Source organism: Anabrus simplex, chromosome 2 (genome assembly GCF_040414725.1).
Source record: "Anabrus simplex isolate iqAnaSimp1 chromosome 2, ASM4041472v1, whole genome shotgun sequence".
Taxonomy (NCBI): Eukaryota; Metazoa; Arthropoda; class Insecta; order Orthoptera; family Tettigoniidae; genus Anabrus; species Anabrus simplex.
Window position 1 is genome coordinate 257,653,498 of NC_090266.1, and position 24,585 is coordinate 257,678,082.

Below are 24,585 nucleotides of genomic sequence, written 5' to 3' on the forward strand. Positions count from 1 at the left end.
TATGAAGCATTTTGAGGAGGAGGATATTGCTTCGGTACCCGTCAAACCTATGACCACCTCACACAAGCAACACAACCGGACTTCCTCGTAACGTCTAAAGGATTTCAACACATTCACTAGCCGCATACTTACATCCAGAATCCAGTTGAACTCCTCTTCAGGCTTACATGGAATAACTTCAAAAGGCTTCACAACAAAGCAACATACAGCATGTTTATACAGAGATGAAATAATCGGTTATTTAATGAAACTCGATCAAGCTCTCTACCAGCATTCTTGCCACCCAACCGGCACTCCACTTTAATAGTGATTCTCATTCTTCAAGAAAGTGATGTTGATCTATAGAATATTTGGGCCATCCCAAAACCCTAATAAGCTGAATCTGTTTGATCTCCTACAAATGTAAAAAGAAATGTTTGAATGTTATGATTCCAATAGACTACAATTGTCATCCCAATATCGGCATTATGAGTGTTGATATCTTGTATTATCTCCATTCGATGTGTACATGAGTAGGATGTCCCATTGGAACTTTAAGACAAGATGGGCCAGTTCATTTCCAAATTGTACCATATGTTATATACATTAGTGAAAATAGTGTTAAAAAAAGTTTTTAAGAATAGTTCTAGTACAAGTTAATCCTCTAATAGGCTGAAAAAATGTATAGATGTTTTAAATTCCACTTGTTTCATGCCATTCTCATTATCGGCATTATGATAGTTGACACTTAGTATTATTTCCATTAGATGTTCACATTAGTTGGACGTCACATTAGAACTTCAAAGCCTGAACGGCTTATTCACTCCAAATTATGACCTTAATGTTCTTGTACTTCAGTGCAAATTGTTATATAAAAAATATGATTTATGAATAATCCTAGTATAGCATCCACTCAGAGCTCTGACTTGGAGTTAGAATTCATGGCTGATGATGCCTGTGATGACAGGCGAAACATGTACCACACTTAAATTGAATATAATGGCAGTGATATAGTCCTAAAGACTTTACTAATATTGAATAGGCGGCATCAATAAATTAATTGTTTAATATTTAATAATTGAATTTCAATATGGTAGGTATGAAAATAATCACTTGTAATCGTTAGGACATTACTTCTACCCACACATATCACTATCTTCATGCAGATTCTCACCACCATCCAGCACAAAAACAAGGCATTCTCGTGACATTCGCCAAGAGGGCGAGACGAATTTGTGAGCCATCAAATATCCAGGTGGAGATGGACACGCTCAAAGTCGCGTTCAAGGGTAATGGTTACAGCGATTTGCAGGTTCATAGAGGCCTGCATCCCAGAGAAATGACCAAGCAAAGCTCACAGAAGGAAGAAGTGAAGGGAACTGCCTACTTGCCTTACATGCACAAAACCACAGATCGAATTGCCATGGTTCTCCGCAAACACAATATAAAAACCGTGTTTGGCACCGCCACTAAAATTGCTCACAGTCTGAGTAAAACCAAGGACCTATTGTCCCCACTTTTACATCCTGGGGTATAAAAAATTCCCTGTACTTGCAGTAAGGTATACATCGGCCAAACATGCTGGTCCATTGGTACCCATATCCGAGGAACATGAATGTAATATTCGTCTCAACCAACCAGACAAATCGGCAATAGCTGAGCACGCTCTATCGCCGGGTCATGATGTCATGTTCCAAGATGCTTGAGCTCTTAACCCACACTAGACACTACAGGTCCAGGATTATACGGGAAGCTGTGGAAATACGTAAAAATTCTAACAATTCCAACAGGGACACTGGCTATCAATTAAGTAATACCTGGTTGCCAGCCGTTAATAATTTACGTTGGTAGTTCCCTTCCCTGTCCCTTCATTATTGTTATTTCGTCTCGGTGTTTTCAAATTCGTACGTTCCTCATCGCCAGATGTTTCATTCCAGGCTATTCTCAATGTCATATGTCACGTACACATGTTATGTGAACCTCTTAGACTGATTCTGATGGTTCGGTCAGCTTCCGCTTCGAACGCTAGCGTGGTGCCATGTGCGGGGAGCCATCTGGTGGCAAATGAACGTACCATTTCCACTTCTATTATAACGTGTAAATTGGATGGTGTTATGCATCACTTGACCTAGTGCCAGAAGTAGATTTTGAGATATTGACACAAACGCAAAATCCTTTGTATTAATTCATATTTCCTTTTAAATGTGAGGTATTATACACCAAAATGAAGATAAAAACATAAATTTTCTTCTTAATGTATTAAATTTGGGGATATTTGAAGTACATCGTCGTAATCTGAGATAATGTTGCTTGGTCACTTGATGCTTTATTGCGGTTACATTCGTTTTTGTTTTGCATCACTTGACCAACAAATAAAATTATCATTTAGTGATCGATTTGACTTTTAAAAATTCAGTGCAGCGTAAAATACTTGTTAACTAATTGTATTGCTTATTTAAGTACAGGATTAAATTATACGTAACAGCATACAACATGACAGAAAAAAACATGAATTTTAGAATATACAGTAGTATAGATATTACACTGCTATATCATAGTATTAAGGCATCATAAACACATAGTTTCTCCAAGTGTAATATAATGCAGGATTTTAAGAATTTTCGAGTTCAGAATCTATATTTCCACATTAAAACCCATCTATATCATTGTCTATTCCAGGATCGCTAAACAAGGCCTTACAGAAAGGCTTAGCATCATTGGGAATTAGCTCCATGGGAGAGCGGAGGTTGTTAAGTTTCGCTTCTGAAACTGGTTTTCCATTGGGCCATAACAGTGAGCAGACCCTGTAGAGCTGATCCATTTTCATTCTGAAGCCGCGACCAACTGTAGATTTCTTAATGTTCACCTCAACACTGCGTTCTGCTTCAAAATGCATTTTGAAGAAAATGCTAAAAAGTTTATATTCCTTCAAGTCTATTTCTCTCACATGCAGCCAGTTCACCTTCTCACTGTTTGTGCCTGCTTCCTTTTTACAATGTGCTTCTCCAGATGAACTGTACTATGAAAATCCGGTCCGGTCAATCTGTCCACAACAAGCAGGTTCTTCTTTTGGCACATCTTCATTACATTTATATAGTCTTCGGTGGTATAGAGGCGCTGCTGAAATTTGAAAGCACATTCTATATTTCCAAAATCATTGTCGTTAGGGAGGAAGCTATGGCCTGGAAATAAAAATATTTGTGTAATCTTTTCGATGGTAGGGTGTTGTTCCAAAACTGTTTTCAGAAGTAGAACAATCTTTATATTACGATTCTGGCTTCTGCAAGAATCTGACCACAATATGACTTCTTTGGCGTTGTGCATGTTTTCCATGAGATGCTTGTACAAGCAGGATCCAACCTCCTGAGCCCCTCGTCCTGCTTTTCCTTCCAACCAGACATAACAATGACGTTTATTATCTTTCCCAATATGAATCCATAAGTTATATAACCACAACTGGCGCTTGTAGAAAAATGACATTTGTGGAAATACGGGACAATGGCAGTGTTTTTTTCAAGGTCAAAACGAAACGTTTCCAGTTTTTCATCCAACTTCGATTTTTCCATATCGGAGGACTTTAGGTTCTGGGCGTATGCCACAGGGAAGAAAACCTGTGCGGGAATCTTCTACGCAGGAATCTACATTTAGCATCACACGACCAAGCGACTGCACGCTTGTCGTGTGGTCATTTGATGCGTAATTCAGACTCAGAAATGGTGGTTGGTCACTTGATGCAAAACTTCAATTTAATGATTGAGGGATTTGCGTTTGGTCAAAATTCATTTCCCGCGAAATCATATTGAGAATAAAAGTCCAATCCATTTTGGCACTTGGTCAATTGATGCATAACAACCATCCAATTGTCATATGTCAGCCTATTAGGGGATTAACTTGTTTAAGAAGCCTTTCGCGTGGACAGTCGAGATTTTCTTCTGATGACGCAGAGCACAGTTCTGTGTGAAACGTAAAGAATTTCATCTTATTTTCTTGATATGGCATAAGCCCAAAAACCTATGCAGTATCATGTCTACAAGTACGGGCCATGAAAGCATCAGTGGCAACATTAAAAACTACATGTTTGTTCTGTATTGACTTACTAAAATTCTTATACCTAAATTGTTTTTTTCCTTTCTACTGGAAAATAGCTTTTGTTCCTCTTTTTCAGTACGGTACATTGTGATTTAAACTCTAATTAAAATATAAAACGGTACATGTTTCAGTTCAACTTAACCTTCCTCAGCTACAAAACATTGTGCATATATGTAAGTCATTGTGCATCACCAGTCTTGGAAAACCTCACAAAAACTGAATAATCATATAAAAACTCATCACATTTCTACTGAAACTGCCAAAATTAAAAACTACATCAGTGGTCCAAATTGGCATGTTCCATGTTATTATGTCTATTTAAAAATAAAAATAAAGTAAGGTCCACTTGTTATCGGTGAGAACTTTTAGACACGTTGATAATGTTGAATCACTGTAGTTGACTGCATGTTTAAAATATTTTTGATGAAGTACATAGAATTTATGGAAGTGAAGTCCACTTAAATTACAGTTGTATTGACAGTGAAACACTTAAGACAAGTTGAAGATCAGAGTCACTGAAAGGATCTTAAAAAAATTTCTATCTTAAAATATTTTGTCATCACAGAACAAATAGGACTCCACTTGAATACATTGTGTCCAAAGTATAGTCTACAAAGAAAAATGACAATGAATTAGTATTGAGAATGAAGGAAAGAGAAATAACTAACAGAAAAGATAAGATAAAGTGTGAACTCTCTCCATGTTGTCCTAAACTAGGTTAATGTCCCAATGGTTTTCCTGCTGCTAGTTATGCTGCCATTTGGTCAGGGACACTATGTCATCCTGACCAGAAATGGGAGATGATCGAATCTTCTCATTCCCAGTGCAGTGCAGTTGGCGTCTAGGGAACAGCTTTATTTTTACAATTGGCTTTATGTTGCACTGACACAGATAGGTCTTATGGCGACAGTGGGACAGTAAAGGGCTAGGAGTGGGAAGGAAGCGGCCATGGTCTTAATTAAGATACAGGCCCAGCCTTTGCCTGGTGTGAAAATGGGAAAATATATAAAAATTCTTAAAATGAATTTAGAAGTATATTGTCCACCTGTTCAATACTAAGTTGTTACTGTTTAATAAATGGATTGTCTAAAACATGATTTTTTTTTTTTTTTTTTTTTGCTAGTTGCTTTACGTCGCACCGACACAGATAGGTCTTATGGCAATGATGGGATAGGAAAGGCCTAGGAGTTGGAAGGAAGTGACCGTGGCGTTAATTAAGGTACAGCCCCAGCATTTGCCTGGTGTGAAAATGGGAAACCACGGAAAACCATCTTCAGGGCTGCCGACAGTGGGGCTCAACCCACGATCTCCCAGATGCAAGCTCACAGCCACGCGCCTCTACGCGCATGGCTAACTCACCTGGTAAACATGATATAAAAGGACTTGTTTCGAACAATGATACATAAAGAAACTAGTGAAATAAGACATTCAACAGTTATAATCAAAACTCAATATTTAAAATGATTTAAAATGTTCATCTTTCTTCAGTCTTGTTGTAGTAAGATGAATGCTTATTTGAACAGAAATAAGTCCAGGTTTGAACAAAAATTAGTTTGAATGGAAGAGTTCTTTACAAAATTAGGTGGACTATTTTTAATGAATCATAAAATGTTTTCTGTTGTTTAAGTTCCAGAATAGAGTGAAATTTTGGGAGGACCACAAGTAAGGTCGAAACATGTACTTTTGTAAAATGTTTTAGACAGACTATCTATTAAATGGTAACAATGTTGCATTGAACAGGTGGACAATATACTTGTAAATTCATTTTAAGAATTTTTATTTATGCTCAAGTCAATACGGAACCGATGATGAAGTTTATTACATGTAATGAAAATGGGAAACCACGGAAAACCATTTTCAGGGCTGCCTACAGTGGGGTTCGAACCTACTAGCTCAAAATTGCAAGCTCACAACTATGCGTCCCTAACCGTATGGCCAACTCGCTCAGTATGGAACAGCTCTGCGGAGTCCTCTTCAGGGAATCTCTCCTTCATGACCTTAGGGTCTAATTGTCCGATATTCCCCGGTAGGCTTTAAGATGGAGCTGTCTCACTAATTTGATCTGACCTATTTTCCCAAGTATGTAGGCTGGTCTCTTCCACATTATCAAAGAGAACTGTCTCTTCCACATTGTCGAGGATAACTTCTACATTTTGCTCCAAAGTAAAAATACTTTCTTCAACCTGTTTTCCTCGGCCTTCAATTTATTCAACCTGTCCTAATTTCATTCTAATGTCTGATATATCTTCTGTCAACTGAGTATGGACATCAGAAATCTAGAAATTCACTGTGTTATCTTGCTATTTAGGGTCCGTTCAAGATTTGATGTATTTGAATTTAACCCCTGGAATGTGGTCATCACCTTTGCATACATTGTTTGGATGTTCACACTCTGTCATGATATTGAAGATCATCCCTCCTGGTCATATTCTTTGTAAAATTCATCTGGGTTTAGTCCATCGGCGATCACCTCTTCTCGGAGTTGCACAGTTAGGTCTCATTTTCTACCTGTAGTAGGAAGTCCATGCTCTTCCAACTGTCCCTTCAATTGACTGAAGTGGTTTCCCATTTTCACACCAGGAAAATGCTGGGGCTGTACCTTAATTAAGGCCACGGCCGCTTCCTTCCAACTCCTAGGCCTTTCCTATCCCATTGTCGCCATAAGACCTATCTGTGTCGGTGCAACGTAAAGCCCCTAGCAATTGACTGATCGTAAGGTCCTTCAGGAAAACTTTCATGTTTCCAGTATCTTCCAAGACTTCACACAGTATTTAAATCACTCATCAACTCATCCATGATAATCTAACTTCAACGCAAGTATCATACTCAGATTTGTAAACAATAAATTTGCCACAGTGTCTCAGAATCCTGTTACAATTTTCCAAATTCTTGTCACCCTGCAAATTTAACATAGATGAAACGATGCAGCAAAATAAAACCACTACTCTATATAAATTTTTCACTTGCCACATGTCCGACTCGTTGGCTGAGCGGTCAGCGTACTGGCCTTCGGTTCAGAGGGTCCCGGGTTCGATTCCCGGTTGGGTCGGGGATTTTAACCTTAATTGCTTAATTCCCACAGCACGGGGGCTGGGTGTATGTGCTGTCTTCATCATCGTTTCATCCTCATCACGATGCGCAGGTTGCCTACGGGAGTCAAATAGAAAGACCTGCACCTTGGCGAGCCGAACCCGTCCTGGGATATCCCGGCACTAAAAGCCATACGACATTTCACTTGCCACACATACAATATAGGTGCATATACAAATACATAACACAGTAATTTATGATTGATCCACAAAGCAGTATCAGTACGACTGATCTAAGACAATATAATCAACATCACAACAACTCTAACTCACTTGTAACTGACTTCACAATACCATCATAATATCACTACAACAACTTGCTCTCTGATCACTAACTTCTTACAACAATCGACTAATTGAACTGAACTTAATACATGCAAAATACATGGTTGTTCACGACTGATCAATGTGGTATCACTGTAGTAACAACACTACAACCTCCTGAACTCAACTTACAACTCTTATTTCTTACTCATTACATTGAACTCTCACATGTTAACATCAACAACATACCATTTACCAACACATCATTCAGCTTAACTTCTCATTGCAACTACATATTCTGGCTACGAGTCTAGACAATTCTGCTTTCTAACAATATACATTTACTACAAGATACCTGAAGGTTTTTCAGTTAACATTCAGATATCATTGGTAAATTTCTCTTTCAAAATTGTCTTGAAACAAGTTTGTCATTGCAACTTATTACCTACGGACACCTAGATACACCTAGAATACTATGCAGATGTCCTTGGTACATAAAGGTTCCAAAGTTCACGTATGGCAACACACAAAAAATTAGAATTTTTCTGGGCAAGTGGAAACACGAAAGATTATTTACAAGTGATAAGCATGATGTAACCTTTATCCAGACTTTTAACCCGCGGTAACTCGGGCAGCGGGGAAAAGACCACATACTGGCTCTTTTACCCTGTCATTGGTCATAAGTTTAACCTCAAAATCGATATAGTCGAAAGCGGTAGAGAATTCCATAATGTTCGTATGTTAGACTTATTGTACTATAATTTGGTATAGGTGAAAGGTTCTGGAAACTTACTGTAAGGTTTTATTATCCAGATACATGTAGAGACATTACGAATGTTGTAGATGTTTACATATGGATTAGTAAGTAGTCGACGAATGTTCAAGTACTCATTCGACTAGCTGGTCAATCAATGTTTTGAGTGTGTTCCATTAGAGTGTTGTAAGAACTCTTCCAGAAGTCGATCATTCTAGATGGTTGATCGAATAGTATATATATCGAGTTGTCAGTCAGTGAGTTTAGTTCTCAGTTCTTAGGACTCAGGCAAGTGATGATCTGCGAGTAACTGTTCAGCTCCGAGGCGGAGGCGGTGAACTCAAGAGAGTGCATGTTATAGTGCGCGAGTCAGTGTGGTTGATATCTGTACTGGTCAGAATCGACTTCAGGGTACTCCGCTATTGAGTGTTGTATATAGTGTCATTTGCGACCGTGTATAATTGTGTTTTGTGATGTACAGTATAAATAAAGTAATTTATATAAGGAAGTGAATGTGTTCTCGTTTAATATTTATTTACGTAAAATAAAATCTCAACGTAGAACGATAAATTGGCGACCGTGGCAGGACACTTCAAGATTCGGCAATGAAAATCGAACAAATGACCGTGGTGATGTTACGGAAAGCGCTGGCATCCCGAGGTTTACCGATGGCTGGAAGAAAAGCGGACCTACAGGAGAGGCTGCGCCAGGATTTGATAGACAACGAGGAGGACCCAGGCAGTTTCGACTTCGAAGTCACCTCGGAGGAAGAAACCAACGACCGGGTAAGCATTATGTTCGCACAACTAATAGCTTTGATTCAGGCCCAGTCCGAAAAACTCGAGGCCCAGTCTGGAAAAATCGAGGTCCAGTCTAAAGAAAATTGAGGCCCAATAAAAAAAACTCGGGTGGAAAATCAAGGCCCAGTCTCAAGGGATAAAAGACCAAATCAAGTCTTTGGACAACGAAGTACGAGCCTCGGTGGAGTCTATAGTTCAAGGCCCAGCTAAAACAGTGAGTGCGCTGTGTGAAATTACAACAGCACTGGAGACATGGCTGAAGCCTTCAAGCAGTGATGGCGGCTCTGGTGTCGTGAAGATGGCAACTCCACGGGACGATGGGATCATTGTAGCAATGGTGGAGTGCATAGTTCAAGGCTCAGTGGAAACAGCGAGTGTGCTGTGCGAAAGTATGACAGCTCTGGAGTCATGGGTGAAGCCTGCAAGCAGTGATGGCGGCTCCGGCATCGTGAAGATAGCAACTGCACGGGACGACGGGATCATGGTAGCAATGGTGGAGTCCGTAGTTCAAGGCCCAGCGGAAATACCGAGTGCCCTGTGTGAAAGCACGACAGCTCTGGAGACATGGGTGAAGCCTACAAACAGGGATGGTGGCTCCGGCATCATGAAGATGGCAACTCCATGGGTCGACGGGATCATTGTAACACCAACAACCGACAAACGAGGGTGCCACCTAACCAGGACACTAGTCCCAGCACGAAATCATATGCCGGTAGGAATGTTGTATTCAGCACCCCGGAAAAAGAGGAGACTCAACAGGACCAAAACCATGACGTGCGAGCCTCCCCCATGCATCACATCGGTGGACTACGAAGATGCGTACGTCCTGGCAGAACACAAAGGCACGACCAAGGGGAAAGTCAGTGGAGTGTCGGCTGCCACGCGAGGACCTGCGGATCATTGCTACCAAGAACAGGGACACCGTCAGCCAGACCCAACGAATCCCCAATGGGAAGGTGGTGGCCACCGATAGAACTATCTGGCTGCGAAATGTGAACTGCAACGACGCCAACAAGAAGACAGGGTGATTGAGGTAGTCTAAGTGTAGTTGAATAGCGAGGAGTAAGAGAGTCGAAGAAATAGATATAAGGACACCTAGATATAATTTAAGACCTAGATTAAGGATTGTACAGTGTAGATATCGGAGGTTTTAGCTGGGATAATTGCTGTAGGTACGACATCGTAATTGGTGTAAAACCTTCAATTAGTATGTTTAATATATTTTAATTATAGTTTATTTAATGCTAAACATGACTAATATATGGTTTCCCTGTAAATATGTAGTATAAAATTGTATAACCTCAAATATGTATTGTGTATAAGTTTAACCTCAAAATCCATATAGTCGAAAGCGGTAGAAAATTCCATAATGTTCGTATGTTAGACTTATTGTACTATAATTTGGTATAAGTGAAAGGTTCTGGAAACTTACTGTAAGGTTTTATCAACCAGATACATGTAGAGACATTACGAATGCTGTAGATGTTTCCATATGGATTAGTAAATAGTCGACGAATGTTCGAGTACCCATTTGACTAGCTGGTCGATCGATGTTTTGAGTGTGTTCCATTAGAGTGTTGTAAGAACTTTTCCAGAAATCGATCATTCTAGATGGTTGATCGAATAGTATATATATCGAGCTGTCAGTCAGTGAGTTTAGTTCTTAGTTCTTAGGTCTCAGGCAAGTGATGGTCTGCGAGTAACTGTTCGGCTCTGAGGCGGAGTCGGTGTACTCAAGAGAGTGCATGTTATAGTGCGCGAGTCAGTGTGGTTGATATCTGAACTGGTCAGAATCGACTTCAGGGTACTCCGCTATTGAGTATTGTATATAGTGTCATTTGCAACCGTGTATAATTGTGTTTTGTGATGTACAGTGTAAATAAAGTAATTTGTATAAGGAAGTGAATGTGTTCTCGTGTGATATTTATTTGCGTAAAATAAAATCGCAACGTAGAATGATAACCCACGACATCCATGGTGGGCGTATTATCAAGTAAATCTGCTGTTACAACAGTTAGACTGTTAGACTGTGGTGCTTTAGACCACGTGTGCACTCTCTCTTAATGATTGCTGTAGTCTTTTGGACCACGCACGAGTGCTCGTGTGCTATAATGTGTTACCAAGATGAATTCAACTGAACAAGAAAACATTCTCAGGTTGCTTGAAAGTGTTGAGAAAGAGGTGTTAGGTAATGAACAATTAGAAACAGGATTAGGTGCAGTGAAAAGAAATTGTTCAGTGGTGAGGAAAATGAAAGTGACTTTGACTTTTACTCGAAGGAAGAGGCAGACGATGTAGATGATGATGTCGAGAATAGTGATCACAACACCAACACTGAGAAATCTGCTGACTCTGAAGATGATGGATTGAATGTGAATCACTTTAGTATTCCTCAGTATACCGGAAGAGATATGACTACAGTATGGGACACGCACTGCAGATCAAATAATGGCTGCAGGTGTACCAGACGGCGTAATATTGTTACCCACCTGCCTGGACCTACGAACCGGACTAGAAATGTCACCTCACCTGTGGAATCCTGGATGCTCTTTCTTCCGGATGGTGTACTGAACCAGATTGTTACATACACCAATATTTGTATCACACAGGCAAGGGAAAATTATAAAAGGGACAGGGATGGTGCCGATACTAACAGAGCCGAGATCAAAGCGGTCATCGGACTGTTGTACTTAGCTGGGGTACTAAAATCTTCCCACACTAATTTGAGAGATTTATGGGCAATGGATGTAACTGGTGTAGAGCAATTCCATACTACTAAGATGATATAGATGTTGATTCCCATAGGGAATCTGAAATATTTGTCCCGAATGAGTAAATTTATAATACCAATATAAATGGTCCATTATTGGACATTATAAATTTTCCAGCTAACTCATTCCTGGTTGCCAGCATTTCGCCCCCGTGTGCTAGGTTGGGCTCGTCAGTTGGTACCTAGCACACCCACCAAGACGCATGGCTAGTGCATACTGTGGAGGCCACTGCGTAGGCTACTTGAAGACACCGGCAGTGCCAATGCACTATGAGAGACATTGTCTCTTTAGCAAAAACTGATGCCTGCTTGGCTATCAGATGATATAGATGTTGATTCCCATAGGGAATCTGAAATATTTGTCCCAAATGAGTAAATTTATAATACCAATATAAATGGTCCGATATTGGACATTATAAATTTTCCAGCTAACACATTCCTGGTTGCCAGCGTTTCGCCCCCGTGTGCTAGGTTGGGCTCGTCATTTGGTACCTAGCACACCCACCAAGACGCATGGCTAGTGCATACCGTGGAGGCCACTGCGTAGGCTACTTGAAGACACCGGCAGCGCCAATGCACTATGAGAGACTTTGTCTCACCACCTAAAAATTGATGCCTACTTGGCCATCACTGGAGGTGTCTTCAAGTAGCCTATGCAGTGGCCTCCACTGTATGCACTAGCCATGCGTCCTGGTAGCTGTGCTAGGTACCAACTGATGACCCCAACCTAGCACACGGGGGCGAAACGTTTCGACAGTATATTGCTAACAAGCCTGCCAAGTATGGCATCAAGGTCTACGCCCTTGCAGATGCAATAACATATTATACTTGCAACTTGGAAGTATACGCAGGCAAGCAGCCTGATGGACGCTTTTCATTGAACAACAGTGCTCAAAGTGTCGTTGAGAGGCTGGTGGAACCAATTTCACAAAGTGGGAGAAATGTTACCACAGACAACTGGTACACATCCATTCCTGTTGCTCAGAGCCTGCCGACCAATCACCGACTTACATTGGTCGGTACTGTCAGGAAAAGTAAATGGGAAATTCCACCTATCTTTGTCGTAACAAAGAACAGATCAGAAAAAAATCAGTATGTTTGGTTTTGGCCAAGAAGGAGTTTTATTATCATGTTGTTGTTGTTTGTTGTTTGAGTCATCACTCCATAGACTGGTTTGATGTAGCTTTCCATGCCACCCTATCCTGTGCTAACCTTTTCATTTCTACATAACTACTGCATCCTGCATCTGCTCTAATCTGCTCGTCATATTCAAACCTTGGTCTACCCCTACTGTTCCTACCATCTACACTTCCTTCAAAAATAAACTGCACAAGTCCTGGGTGTCTTAAGATGTGTCCTATCATTCTATCTCTTCTTCTTGTCAAATCTAGCCAAATCGATCTCCTCTCACCAATTTGATTCAGTATCTCTTCATTCGTGATTCGATCTATCCATCTCACCTTCAGCATTCTTCTGAAACACCACAATTCAAAAGCTTCTATTCTCTTTCTTTCTGAGCTAGTTATCGTCCATGTTTCACTTCCATACAATGCCACGCTCCACACGAAAGTCTTCAAAGACATCTTTCTAATTCCTATATCAATGTTTGAAGTAAGCAAATTTCTTTTTTTAAGATAGCTCTTCCTTGCTTGTTCTAGTCTGCATTTTATGTCCTCCTTACTTCTGCCATCGTTTGTTATTTTACTACCCAAGTAACAATATTCATCTACTTCCTTTAAGACTTAATTTCCTAATCTAATATTTCCTGCATCACCTTCCTTCGTTCGACTGCACTCCATTACTTTTGTTTTGGACTTATTTATTTTCATCTTGTACTCCTTACCCAAGACTTCGTCCATACCATTCAGCAGCTTCTCGAGATCTTCTGCAGTCTCAGATAAAATAACAATATCATTGGCAAATCTCAAGGTTTTGATTTCCTCTCCTTGGATTGTGATTCCCTTTCCAAATTCCTCTTTGATTTCCTTTACTGCCTGTTCTATGTAAACATTGAAGAGGAGGGGGGACAAACTGCAGCCTTGCCTCACTCCTTTCTGGATTGTTGCTTCTTTTTCAAATCCCTCGATTCTTATCACTGCAGACTGATTTTTATACAGATTGTAGATAATTCTTCGTTCTCGGTATCTGATCCCAATCACCTTCAGAATCGTGAATAGCTTGGTCCAATCAACATTATCGAATGCCTTTTCTAGATCTACGAATGCCATGTACGTGGGCTTGTCCTCCTTGATTCGATTCTCTAAGATCAGACATAAAGTCAGGATTGCTTCACATGTTCCTACATTTCTTCTGAAGCCAAATTGATCTTCTCCCAACTCAGCTTCAACTCGTTTTTCCATTCTTCTGTAAATAATACGTGTTAAAATTTTGCAGGCATGAGATACTAAACTAATGGTGCGGTACTTTTCACACCTGTCAGCACTGGCTTTCTTGGGAATAGGTATAACAACATTCTGCCGAAAATCGGATGGGACTTCTCCTGTCTCGTACATCTTACACACTAAATGGAATAACCTTGCCATGCTGCATTCTCCTAAGGCAGTCAGTAATTCAGAAGGATTGTCATCAATTCCAGGTGCCTTGTTCCTATTTAGGTCTCTCACAGCTCTGCCAAACTCTGACTTCAAAATTGGGTCTCCCACTTCCTCAGCATCAACAGCCTCTTCTTGTTCCAAAACCAAATTATCTACATGTTTACCTTGATACAACTGTTGGATATGTTCTTGCCATCTTTCTGCATTGTCTTCTTTCCTTGGAAGTGGCTTTCCATCTGAGCTCTTAATATTCAGACACCTAGATTTCCTTTCTCCAAAGGTTTCCTTGATTTTCCTGTATGCAGAATCTACCTTTCCCAGGACCATACAACCTTCGACATCCTTGCACTTCTCCTTCAGCCATTGTTCCTTAGCTACCTTGCACTTTGTTTCCACTTGATTCTTTAATCGCCTGTATTCTTTTCTGCCCTCTTCATTTCTAGCCTTCTTGTATTTTCATCGTTCATCAATCAGGTCTATTATCTCCTGAGTTTTCCACTGATTGTTAGTTGATCTTTTCGGGGTGAACAGCAAGGATAAGATTAGTATTAATGGGTGGTATTGATGTGACAATTGGGAATGGAACTAAAGTATATGAGAAGGTAATGTTAAAATGTGAGGAGGATATAAGAGCTAAGAGGGATGTGATGTGTTCCCTGTATTTCTATGCTGCTGTTGCTGCTACTGATGATGATGATGGTGATGATGATGATGATGATGGTGATGGTGATGGTGGTTGCACTATTAAGTGGTCAAATATAAAGGTCATCAGCCACTCTGTGCTAATATGGGATTTGCAGTTGTTAATTGTGAAATGTTTTTCATTTATATCACTTGAAGAATGCTGAAACAACGTTGATGTCATAAATTTCAAGCATTTTCAGTCTGCTGATGTTTTACTGTTTTAAACCTCTACTCCTAATTTCCTTGCTGTTCTCAGTTTTGAAGATATGTCATATACAGTGAACTCAGTCCCAACTGCAACTTCAAAATTATCTTATGTGTCTTGATTTATTCTAGCCACTTTTTCTGTAGACGTTCCTTTTTTTAATTAAATATTAAAAAAAAATAATGTTCTTGTTTGCCCTTCAGTGGTTAAATTTTTCCAGGGTGTTTCTAATTTAAAACCATTTTGATATGTATTAAAAAGGAGGTATATACTAAAATAAAATAAGCAAAAATGGCGGCAGTGAAGAAGTGCATGTGAGAGAGCTCCGTAAACCACCTAGCAAATCAGCAAGTTTAACTGCAATTCGTATGTACTAGATCAAGTTTCATTACTAAATAACACTCAGTGGTTACATACGTTCATTCACAATGTCTCTAAAGTCATTGAACAAGCGGATTTCTTCATTCGAAGAAAAGCTAAACGACATCCAAGCTCGCTTCGAGAAAGCAACGCGCGCCGCCAACAGCAGTGCTACCAACCCCGGCGATGTTTCCCTAGACGCACTCGCCCTTGAGTTCCAGTCTTTCAGAGCTGCTGTCACCGAGGAGCTCAAGGAGGTGAAGTCCGAACTTACCCAAATGCACAACCAGATCTCCAAACAGGACAACCTAATCGACGAAGCAGAGCAGTACAGCAGGAGAAACTGCTTATTACTCCACGGGGTGGCAGAAGCCCCGAACGAGGACGTCTATGACAAGGTGTTCGGTGTTGTGAAAACCCACCTAGGAATAGACTTGACATTGGACAATTTAGATCGCTGTCACAGGATTGGGAAACCCTGGAGAACAACAACTGAGGTAGTGACGGGAGGGAAGAGGCCCATCATAATTAAGTTCACGCGATATCACGAATGTGACCATATCTGGCGTGCAAAGAAATCGCTGAAGGGATCGGGTATGCTGATAACAGAATCACTAACAGCAACGAGAAAGGACATACTAAACGCCGCGCGTGACCACTTCGGTCAGAAATCTGTATGGACTAAGGATGGACGTATCATTATTCTAAGCTCTGATGGGAAGAAAATTCAAGTGACCACACGAGCTGACCTTAACAGTGTTATTCAAGCAGCTAGGGGGTGAAACAGTGTGAAGTAACGACAATGTGGATTAATTTAAGTTTGTATTATAGTGTTTTATTATTGAGTGTGAATGTAATTGAGTGCATGAAGAGTCGGCGCGATATCAGAGGAAATACGCAGTTAAGAAGCATGTATTCTTCTTGGTATTCTGCTTTGTGTGATGAGTACTGTTATAACCATTACCAGCTGTGGACCTGACTGTCCCGCTACCCCTAACCTCTCCTATCCGAGAACAGAGACACCCCGCTGCCAAGGCTCATTAGTGAAAGTATTTCAGGCCAACGCTCGTTCATTGAACTGCATTCATTAAATTCTCAATCCCTACCTGCTCACCATGAGGAGCTAACAGCTCTCCTTGAAAACAGTAATGTACACGTAGCTTGTATCAGTGTGAGCTGGTTGCGCGCAAATATCCCTAGTAGTATGGTACACATAACGGGCTATAATATTTACAGGCATGACCGAATAGATAAAAGAGAGTAGCCTTGTACTGTAGAGATGATATTAAATGTAAAATCGTATGCACATCTGACCATTGTGCTGACCCGAGACCTGAGTTCATTTTTGCCGAGATAACTGTGACAACAGTTAAAGCCCTAATAGGAGTTTTTTATCGGCCACCACAAGTAGGTCACCTCTCAGACATTGAAGACATCCTACAGAGACTATCACCTGCTTATGAACATATTTTAATATTTGGAGACTTCAATACTAATTTACTGGAACAGGCTGGAGATACAAAGCAACTCTTAAGTATTTTCCAGACGTGTGACATGACAATACTTCCACTTAAACCGACAAATCATACCTCATCTTCACATACACTAATTGACTTAATGGTCACTAACAACCCACAGAAAATAGTATCACATGGACAAATTCCTACCCCTAGCATATTGTCACATGACTTAATATACTTATCTTACTCGCTCAAAGTACCGAAGTATAAGTCCAGATACATCACATTCAGGGACATTAAACATATAAACTTAGATCATCTGAGAGTTGACGCCTTGAATAGTCCTTGGGATGACGTAAAAAATATAAACGGTATCGATAAGAAAGTTGAAACTTTAAGTTCACTTATACTTGGTCTCCTTGATAAACATGCACCTAAGCGTACGGCCAAAGTCTCCCGACCTCCTTCTCCATGGCTGACCGATGACATTAAACAAATGATGTCTCACCGTGACGTGTTACACCGGCTCTACAGACGCACACACTCTTCCAGAGCGCTTGAACAGTATCGGACACTTCGGAATAGAATTAAAGTAATAATTCGAAATAAGAAATTTTCTTTATACAATCACCTGGCTGGAAATTTAAATATGTCAAACACTTGGAAACAACTTCGTTCCATTGGAATTGGGAAAGCTTTGCCCCAGCCATGTAATGCAGACATCTCTCTGGAGAGATTGAATGCTCATTTTTCTGAAGTAAAAATTAAACCGGAAATACACACAATATCACAGACTATAAAATCTCTTCTGAACCAGCCACCACCAAATAGGCCATTCTTTGAATTTCGCGAAGTCACAGAGATTGATGTGAAACGTGAGGTATTATCAATCACATCATCTGCTGTAGGACCTGATGAAATACCCATACTCATAATACAACACATCATTGACATTATTCTTCCTGCCATTACTCATATATACAACACGTGCCTCACAAGTGGCCTCTTTCCAAAAATGTGGAAAAATGCCATTATAAATCCTGTTCCCAAAACTTCTTCACCTGTACTTATAACAGATTATCGAACTGTTTGTATACTTTCATCTCTCTCCAAGCCTCTTGAACGCATAGTACACGTGCAATTAACCGACTATTTAAATAAATGCAAACTACTTGACCCTTTACAGTCGGGTTTCAAAAAGGGACACAGTACGGCCACTGCCCTGCTGAAAGTTACAGATGACATGAGACGCGCTATGGACGAAAGGCAGGTGACGTTACTTACACTTCTTGATTTTAGCAGTGCTTTTGACACAGTAAATATAGACGTACTGGTTGCTAAATTGAAATCGCTTCACCTTGGACAGACAGCTCTAGAATTCTTTCTCTCATATCTTACGGAATGAAAACAACGCGTAATTATTCAGAATAGGTCATCCGAATGGGTAATGAAATTTTCAGGAGTACCACAAGGCTCTGTACTTGGACCACTTCTCTTTGTTATCTATATTAACGATATATCGACATGGCTAAGACACTGTAAATACCACTTGTATGTTGACGATCTACAGATCTACTATCATTCCAAAATTTCAGACATCAATCAAGCAATAGGTTATATGAACTCTGACTTAAATAATATCTGTGCATACGCTCTTGAAAACTGTATTTTAATTAATCCATCAAAATCTAAAGCTATTATTGTTGGGCAGATGAAACAAATCAGTGCGGCAAAAAACAAAAACATTCCTCCACTAACTTTATCTGGTAAAATTATTCCGTACGAAAACTTGGTAAGAAATCTTGGTGTAATTATAAACGAGAATCTTAACTGGGGAGAGCACATTACAAATACCTGTAGAAAAGTGTATGCGTCCCTTCACCCACTAAAATATCATCAAAATATGCTGCCACTAAACATGAGAATTAGGCTTATAAATACTCTTATCCTCCCTATATTTTCCTACTGTGATGTAGTACTAATTGATGCCACGAGAGAACAACTAAACCGATTACAACGTGCTATGAACTCATGTATTAGATTTATCTTTTCCTTACGCTATGATGTTCATGTTACCCCTTATTATCGACAACTTTCCCTTCTAAAATTTGAACAATATAGAAACCTCCACGTGGCAGTATTAATCTTTTGAGTATTAAAAGAGAATATCCCATACTACTTATCTTCACAACTCAATTTCCTGTCCTCTTTCCACCAGCATAACACACGCTCTGGCAGTACACTTGCTATCCCTCTCAGCAGGTCAGCAGCATTTAGCCGTTCCTTTGTTGCAAATGGAGCTAGAATATGGAATTCTCTCCCCCAGAACATTAGAGCCATAAAATCCTTAAATTCCTTCAAGTTGTCTTGCCGTGAGCATCTCCTCGATGTGTGCCGCCAGGCTGAATGAATCTGGTAGAGTGAATGTGTGTATGAATGTACGTTTACTGTGCTTATGGTATTTAGTGTCAATCAACTTTTAATTTGTAACGATAGTTTTAAGACATGACTAAGAATATTTATAGAGTTTGTTATTTTGTTTCATATTTTGTTTCTAGTTTGTAATGGTAGTTTTAAGATAAGATTATGAATATTGCTCTCAGATGTACAATGTTAATGAAGTGTGGTTAAGTGTAAGAGAGGACCATGAGTCCTAACTTTGCCCCTACAAATAAAGGCAAATATAATAATAATAATAATAATAATAATAATAATAATAATAATAATAATAATAATAATAATAATAATAATAATAATAATAATAATAATAATATAAAATCTTGAATAAATGGTTTTATCTCTTGTTCTTAAATTACTGCATTCTTGGTAATTACATCATACTTTTAACTTTTCAAACTTTTTTCTTGCTGCATTCAGATAAATATTTTTCCTTTCCTCTCTAATAATTTACTACCTCTGATTTTATTCGTTGGACAAATCCTTTTTGTTTTTTTGTTCTTTTAGTCTTTTAGTGTTTCTGGAACTTCTGATATACATTTTTGTTTATTTTCAACTACTTTAAGTTCCACTTTTTTATACAATTCTTGAAAGTTCAAAGATGTTTCTTTCATCTTATCTTCTGAACTCCACTGACTGTATGAATCCTACTTTGTCTTGTATACAGTAATTACTGTACTTCGTCATGTCAGACTATTACATCTATTACAAATTCTGTTAAACTCTGATTTCACTGGCTAAAATTTTTATGCCTGTGTCTTGAAATTCTTGTTGACCAAATCAACTGCTGGGATATTTTTAAATTTTTATTGTTTATAAATGTGATTTTCTTGTCAGTCATTTCTTTTTTTTTGTTTTGTTATATAGTGTAATGTGATCTCATTCTAGCTACTGCTGATACTGGAGCTCTGGAAAAGCATAATGGCCATCACAGTGAAATAGGCTTTCCTCGGAATGGAAATAGTGGAAATACTCTGCAGGAAGTGTCTCATGTGACAGAATTGCCTGACATAGCCGGCTCCAAGTCCGCTGTTACTCCCTCACCTAGTCCCAGTCCAGATTCTCAACTGAAGAAAACTGTCCCAGAGTACAGTAGTTTCCGAGTTATGAAACAAAAGGTTTGTAGATCTTCCATTTTTGATAAAGCTCATGATTTTTAACAGTTAAATTTTACTTGATTCTACACTGAAGGTGAGATTATGGGTACAGTGGAACCTCGATTATCTGTTCCCGGAAACTACATTTATGTGGTCCCACGAGCATCCTATTTAATCATGTTATTAAAATCCTGCATTATCCGTTCCTCGAAGAAATGATTTCCCTTATCAACTGTCCAGAAATGTCAGTTGCATAAACGCTAAATCCTCGATCAAGCATTTTTCAAGAAACAATAGGCCCTGTCTCACAAAAGGATAGCTGTGACATATCTATGGATCTTGGTGTTCATTACTGGGGTAAGTAGAGCAAGTACTGTACTGGGAAAGCGATTGATGATGAACTTCTATAAGGGCCCTTCTTAGCATAGCATCTGGCAGGTATTATTGAGGGAAACCTTGGAAATCATAAAGCAGAGAGTGGCCGTAACAATTGGAAGGAGACAGAGTGTTCGGTATGTACAAGCACAAATACTGGTTTTGTAAATCACTGAGCCGCTTTATAATTGTAATGGTTTTGGACTGGCCATCACAGTGAAATAGGCTTTCCTCTGAATAGAAATAGTGGAAATACTCTGTAGGAAGTGTCTCATGTGTCAGAATTGCCTGACATAGCTGGCTCCAAGTCCGCTGTTACTCCCTCACCTAGTCCCAGTCCAGATTCTCAACTGAAAAAACTTTCCCAGAGTACAGTAGCTTGTTCATTACGCTTGAATGTTTCATTTTCTTGTAAAATTTTGACAGTTCAAACATATATGAAGAGAATTATCTACACACACATACGCGCACGCACGCACACGCATGCACACATACGCACACACATGCACACCCCAGACTCTTGTCCATCAGTTCCAGTTAACATGAAGCCAAGAAAAGTGTTCAAATCAAATCAAATCAAAATCTCTTTATTTGCAAATGAGGTGTCTACCTCGGTGGCAAATGGTACACTAAAATACATTATTGTCAAGCACTAAATATTAAAATAACAACAGAAGAAAATTTTTCCTATAATACAATATTATACAATTTACGCTAACAATGTTTTCTATTAAACACACAGCTCATCCTTAATAAATTTATATTGTTTACAAAATTCTACTTATAATATCTCCTGTACTACTTACAAATATAGTCAACTAATATACAGTATGTGCAATTACTTCAAATGATACTATACAACTGGTATAACATTAATATTTACATTGCATTTATTTATTTACTATTTTTTTGTTTTTGTTTTTTACCCGTTCTGGATCCTAAGTAGCATAACGACCTGCTGCGTCTTAACCAGAGCTCCTTTTGCCACCACTTTTCAGAGTTCCCAAAGGGCCTTCACAGCTACCGTAGCGGTCCCAGGGCCCTCGAAGTCCCCACTGTACTTCACCCCTACAGGCAGTCCCCTACTTTGGCTGTCCAAACTCCTTAGACCAGGGGATGGAATTAATTTATTCACACACATTTTTTTATTTACAATAACCTGCACTGGTCGAATGCCCTCTATCACTTCATTTATTTTCTCTGTTGCTGTTTATTCTCTTCTTGAATATCTGTACAGATTTTGGAAAAGGACCAAACACTACCCCTGGTAAACTGTTCCACTCCTTCACACCCTTCCCAATGAATGAAAATTTACCCCAATCGCTTCTGCTAAAATTCCTTCTAATTTTATATTTGTGGTCAGTCCTGCCAATATAATTATTTTCCAACTGAAGCCTCTCACGGATATCTCCCCATGCTTCTTCTCCTGTATAGGCTCTATATAATCCTATAAGTCTAGTTTTCTCCTTTCTCTTACTTAAAGTTTCCCACCCAAGTTCCTTTAACATTTCTGATACTCTACTCTTTCTCCTGAAATCCCCTGTTACAAATCTTGCTGCTTTCCTCTGCACACTATCTATTTCTTTTATTAGGTATTCTTGGTGAGGATCTCAAACACTGTTTGCATATTCCAGTAATGGACGAACCATACTCAAGTAACTTGTTTCTTTTAATTCTTTGTTGCATCCTTTAAGTAGCCTCATTATGACATGTAATGATCTGTATGCTTTCCCAACAATGTCATCAATATGACCCTTCCAGTGCAAATTACTCTCAAATCTCACACCTAAGTATTTGCACTTGCCATCTTTTGGGATAACTACCTCATCCAAAGTATATTCAAATTCAGTTTTAAAGCTCCTGTTTGTAAAAGTTGTAACAGTTGATTTGCCTCCATTAACCTTCATATTATTTTCTTCAACCCATTGTTGGATACTTTCAAGGTCCCTTTGTAATTCTGAACAATCCTCAGTGTTGTTTATTTCCCTATAAACAATTATGTCATCTGCATACAATCTTATTTTTGATGTTATATTGTTCCCTAAATCATTTGCGTATATTATGAAAAGTAACGGACCGATTATACTACCCTGTGCAATTCCCTTCCAAACTTTCTCTTCCTGAGATACATTATTTCCTACTTTGACTTTCTGAACCCTTGAATTTAGAAATGCTTTTATCCAACGTGTAACCCATATGTCCAATCCTATTCCCTCCAATTTCTTTAATAATATTCCATGTTCCACTCTATCAAAGGCTTTGGAAAGATCTATGGCTATGCAATCTAACTGACCTCCTGAATCCAACTGATCTGATATGTCCTGCTGAAATCCCGCTAGTTGTGCCTCACAAGAAAATTTCTTTCTAAATCCATACTGGCAGACTTGCATAGTTCAAGTTTCTTGGACTGCAGGAAAGTGCTTCTAACTAACTATGCCATAAAAGATATAAAGACACAATAAATTGGTGTACTTCACAGATTGAATGAAAACCTACAACCTGTTTTCCAGTCAGTGACCGGGTCAGGGATGTAATGAATGAATCATATATAGGCTGTTATTAAGATGGGGTCGCCACTCCCAAAGTGATATATTAATGAATGATAGATGCTACGAAATGAGAATGGAGAGTGTTGCTGGAATGAAAGATGACGGGGAAAACCGGAGTGCCTGGAGAAAAACCTGTCCCACCTCCGCTTTGTCTAGCACAAATCTCACATGGAATGACCAGGATTTGAACCACGGTATCCAGCAGTGAGAGGCCGATGCGCTGCCGTCTGAGCCATGGAGGCTCTTACTTCACAGATTATTGAGAAGAAATGCAGAAAGAATCAGCTAAAACCACATTCTGTTTTGTCTTAATGGAAGCCTGTGACCCTTCTAGAAATTAGACGTTTCTTGGGTATTTTGTTACATGTGTGTGTATATCCAAAGCCAAAAATAGCTGATCGTTGGAGTACACATCCTGTGCTCTCCTGTAACTTTTGTCACACAATGAGTCATTTGTGTTTTTCTTATATTGTCCTGCTTGCATCTGATTGACAATTCAAACCATAAACAACTGGGGGAAGATAGATTTCACCCATTGTTCAAGACACTGCCATACAAAAAACAGTTTCAGAGAAAGGTGTATCCAAGCTTACCGTCCATCTGAAAAGGTCACTATAGATGACAGAATCTCTCCATTTCATGGCTGTGTGAGCTTCAGAGTCTACATGCAAAACAAGTCCCACAAATTTAATAATAATAATAATAATAATAATAATAATAATAATAATAATAATAATAATAATAATAATAATAATAATAATAATAATAATATCATTTTTACATCCCACTAAGTACCCTTTTTATTTATTGGAGATGCTGAGGTGCCAGAATTTTGTCCTACAGGAGTTTTTTTATGTGCCAGGAAATCTTCCAACACAAGGCACTACTGGACTGAGCCAGGATCAAACCTGCCAAGTTAAACCCCACAAATGTGCCTCAAAGCTGTACATACTGTAGGTACTGAAGCAGCCAGTGGTTATGTTTTGAATAGGAAGGTTATGCTGGCAAACATCTGATTGATAATTCATCATCTGCAGTTGTTTTGAGGTTGTTGGCAGAAAGTTAATTGCTAAACAAAGACACACTGTATATTTAGAT

General features: G+C 39.1%; 1 protein-coding gene across 1 annotated transcript in view; it reads left to right on the forward strand.

Moving 5' to 3' along the window:
- Nucleotides 1-24,585, forward strand: part of LOC136863507 (uncharacterized) — a 366,127-nt gene that overhangs the window by 248,641 nt on the left and 92,901 nt on the right. The window contains exon 12 of the mRNA XM_068225972.1: nucleotides 20,355-20,584. Coding sequence (XP_068082073.1) covers nucleotides 20,355-20,584 — 230 coding nt within the window. The remainder of the gene's footprint in view (nucleotides 1-20,354; nucleotides 20,585-24,585) is intronic.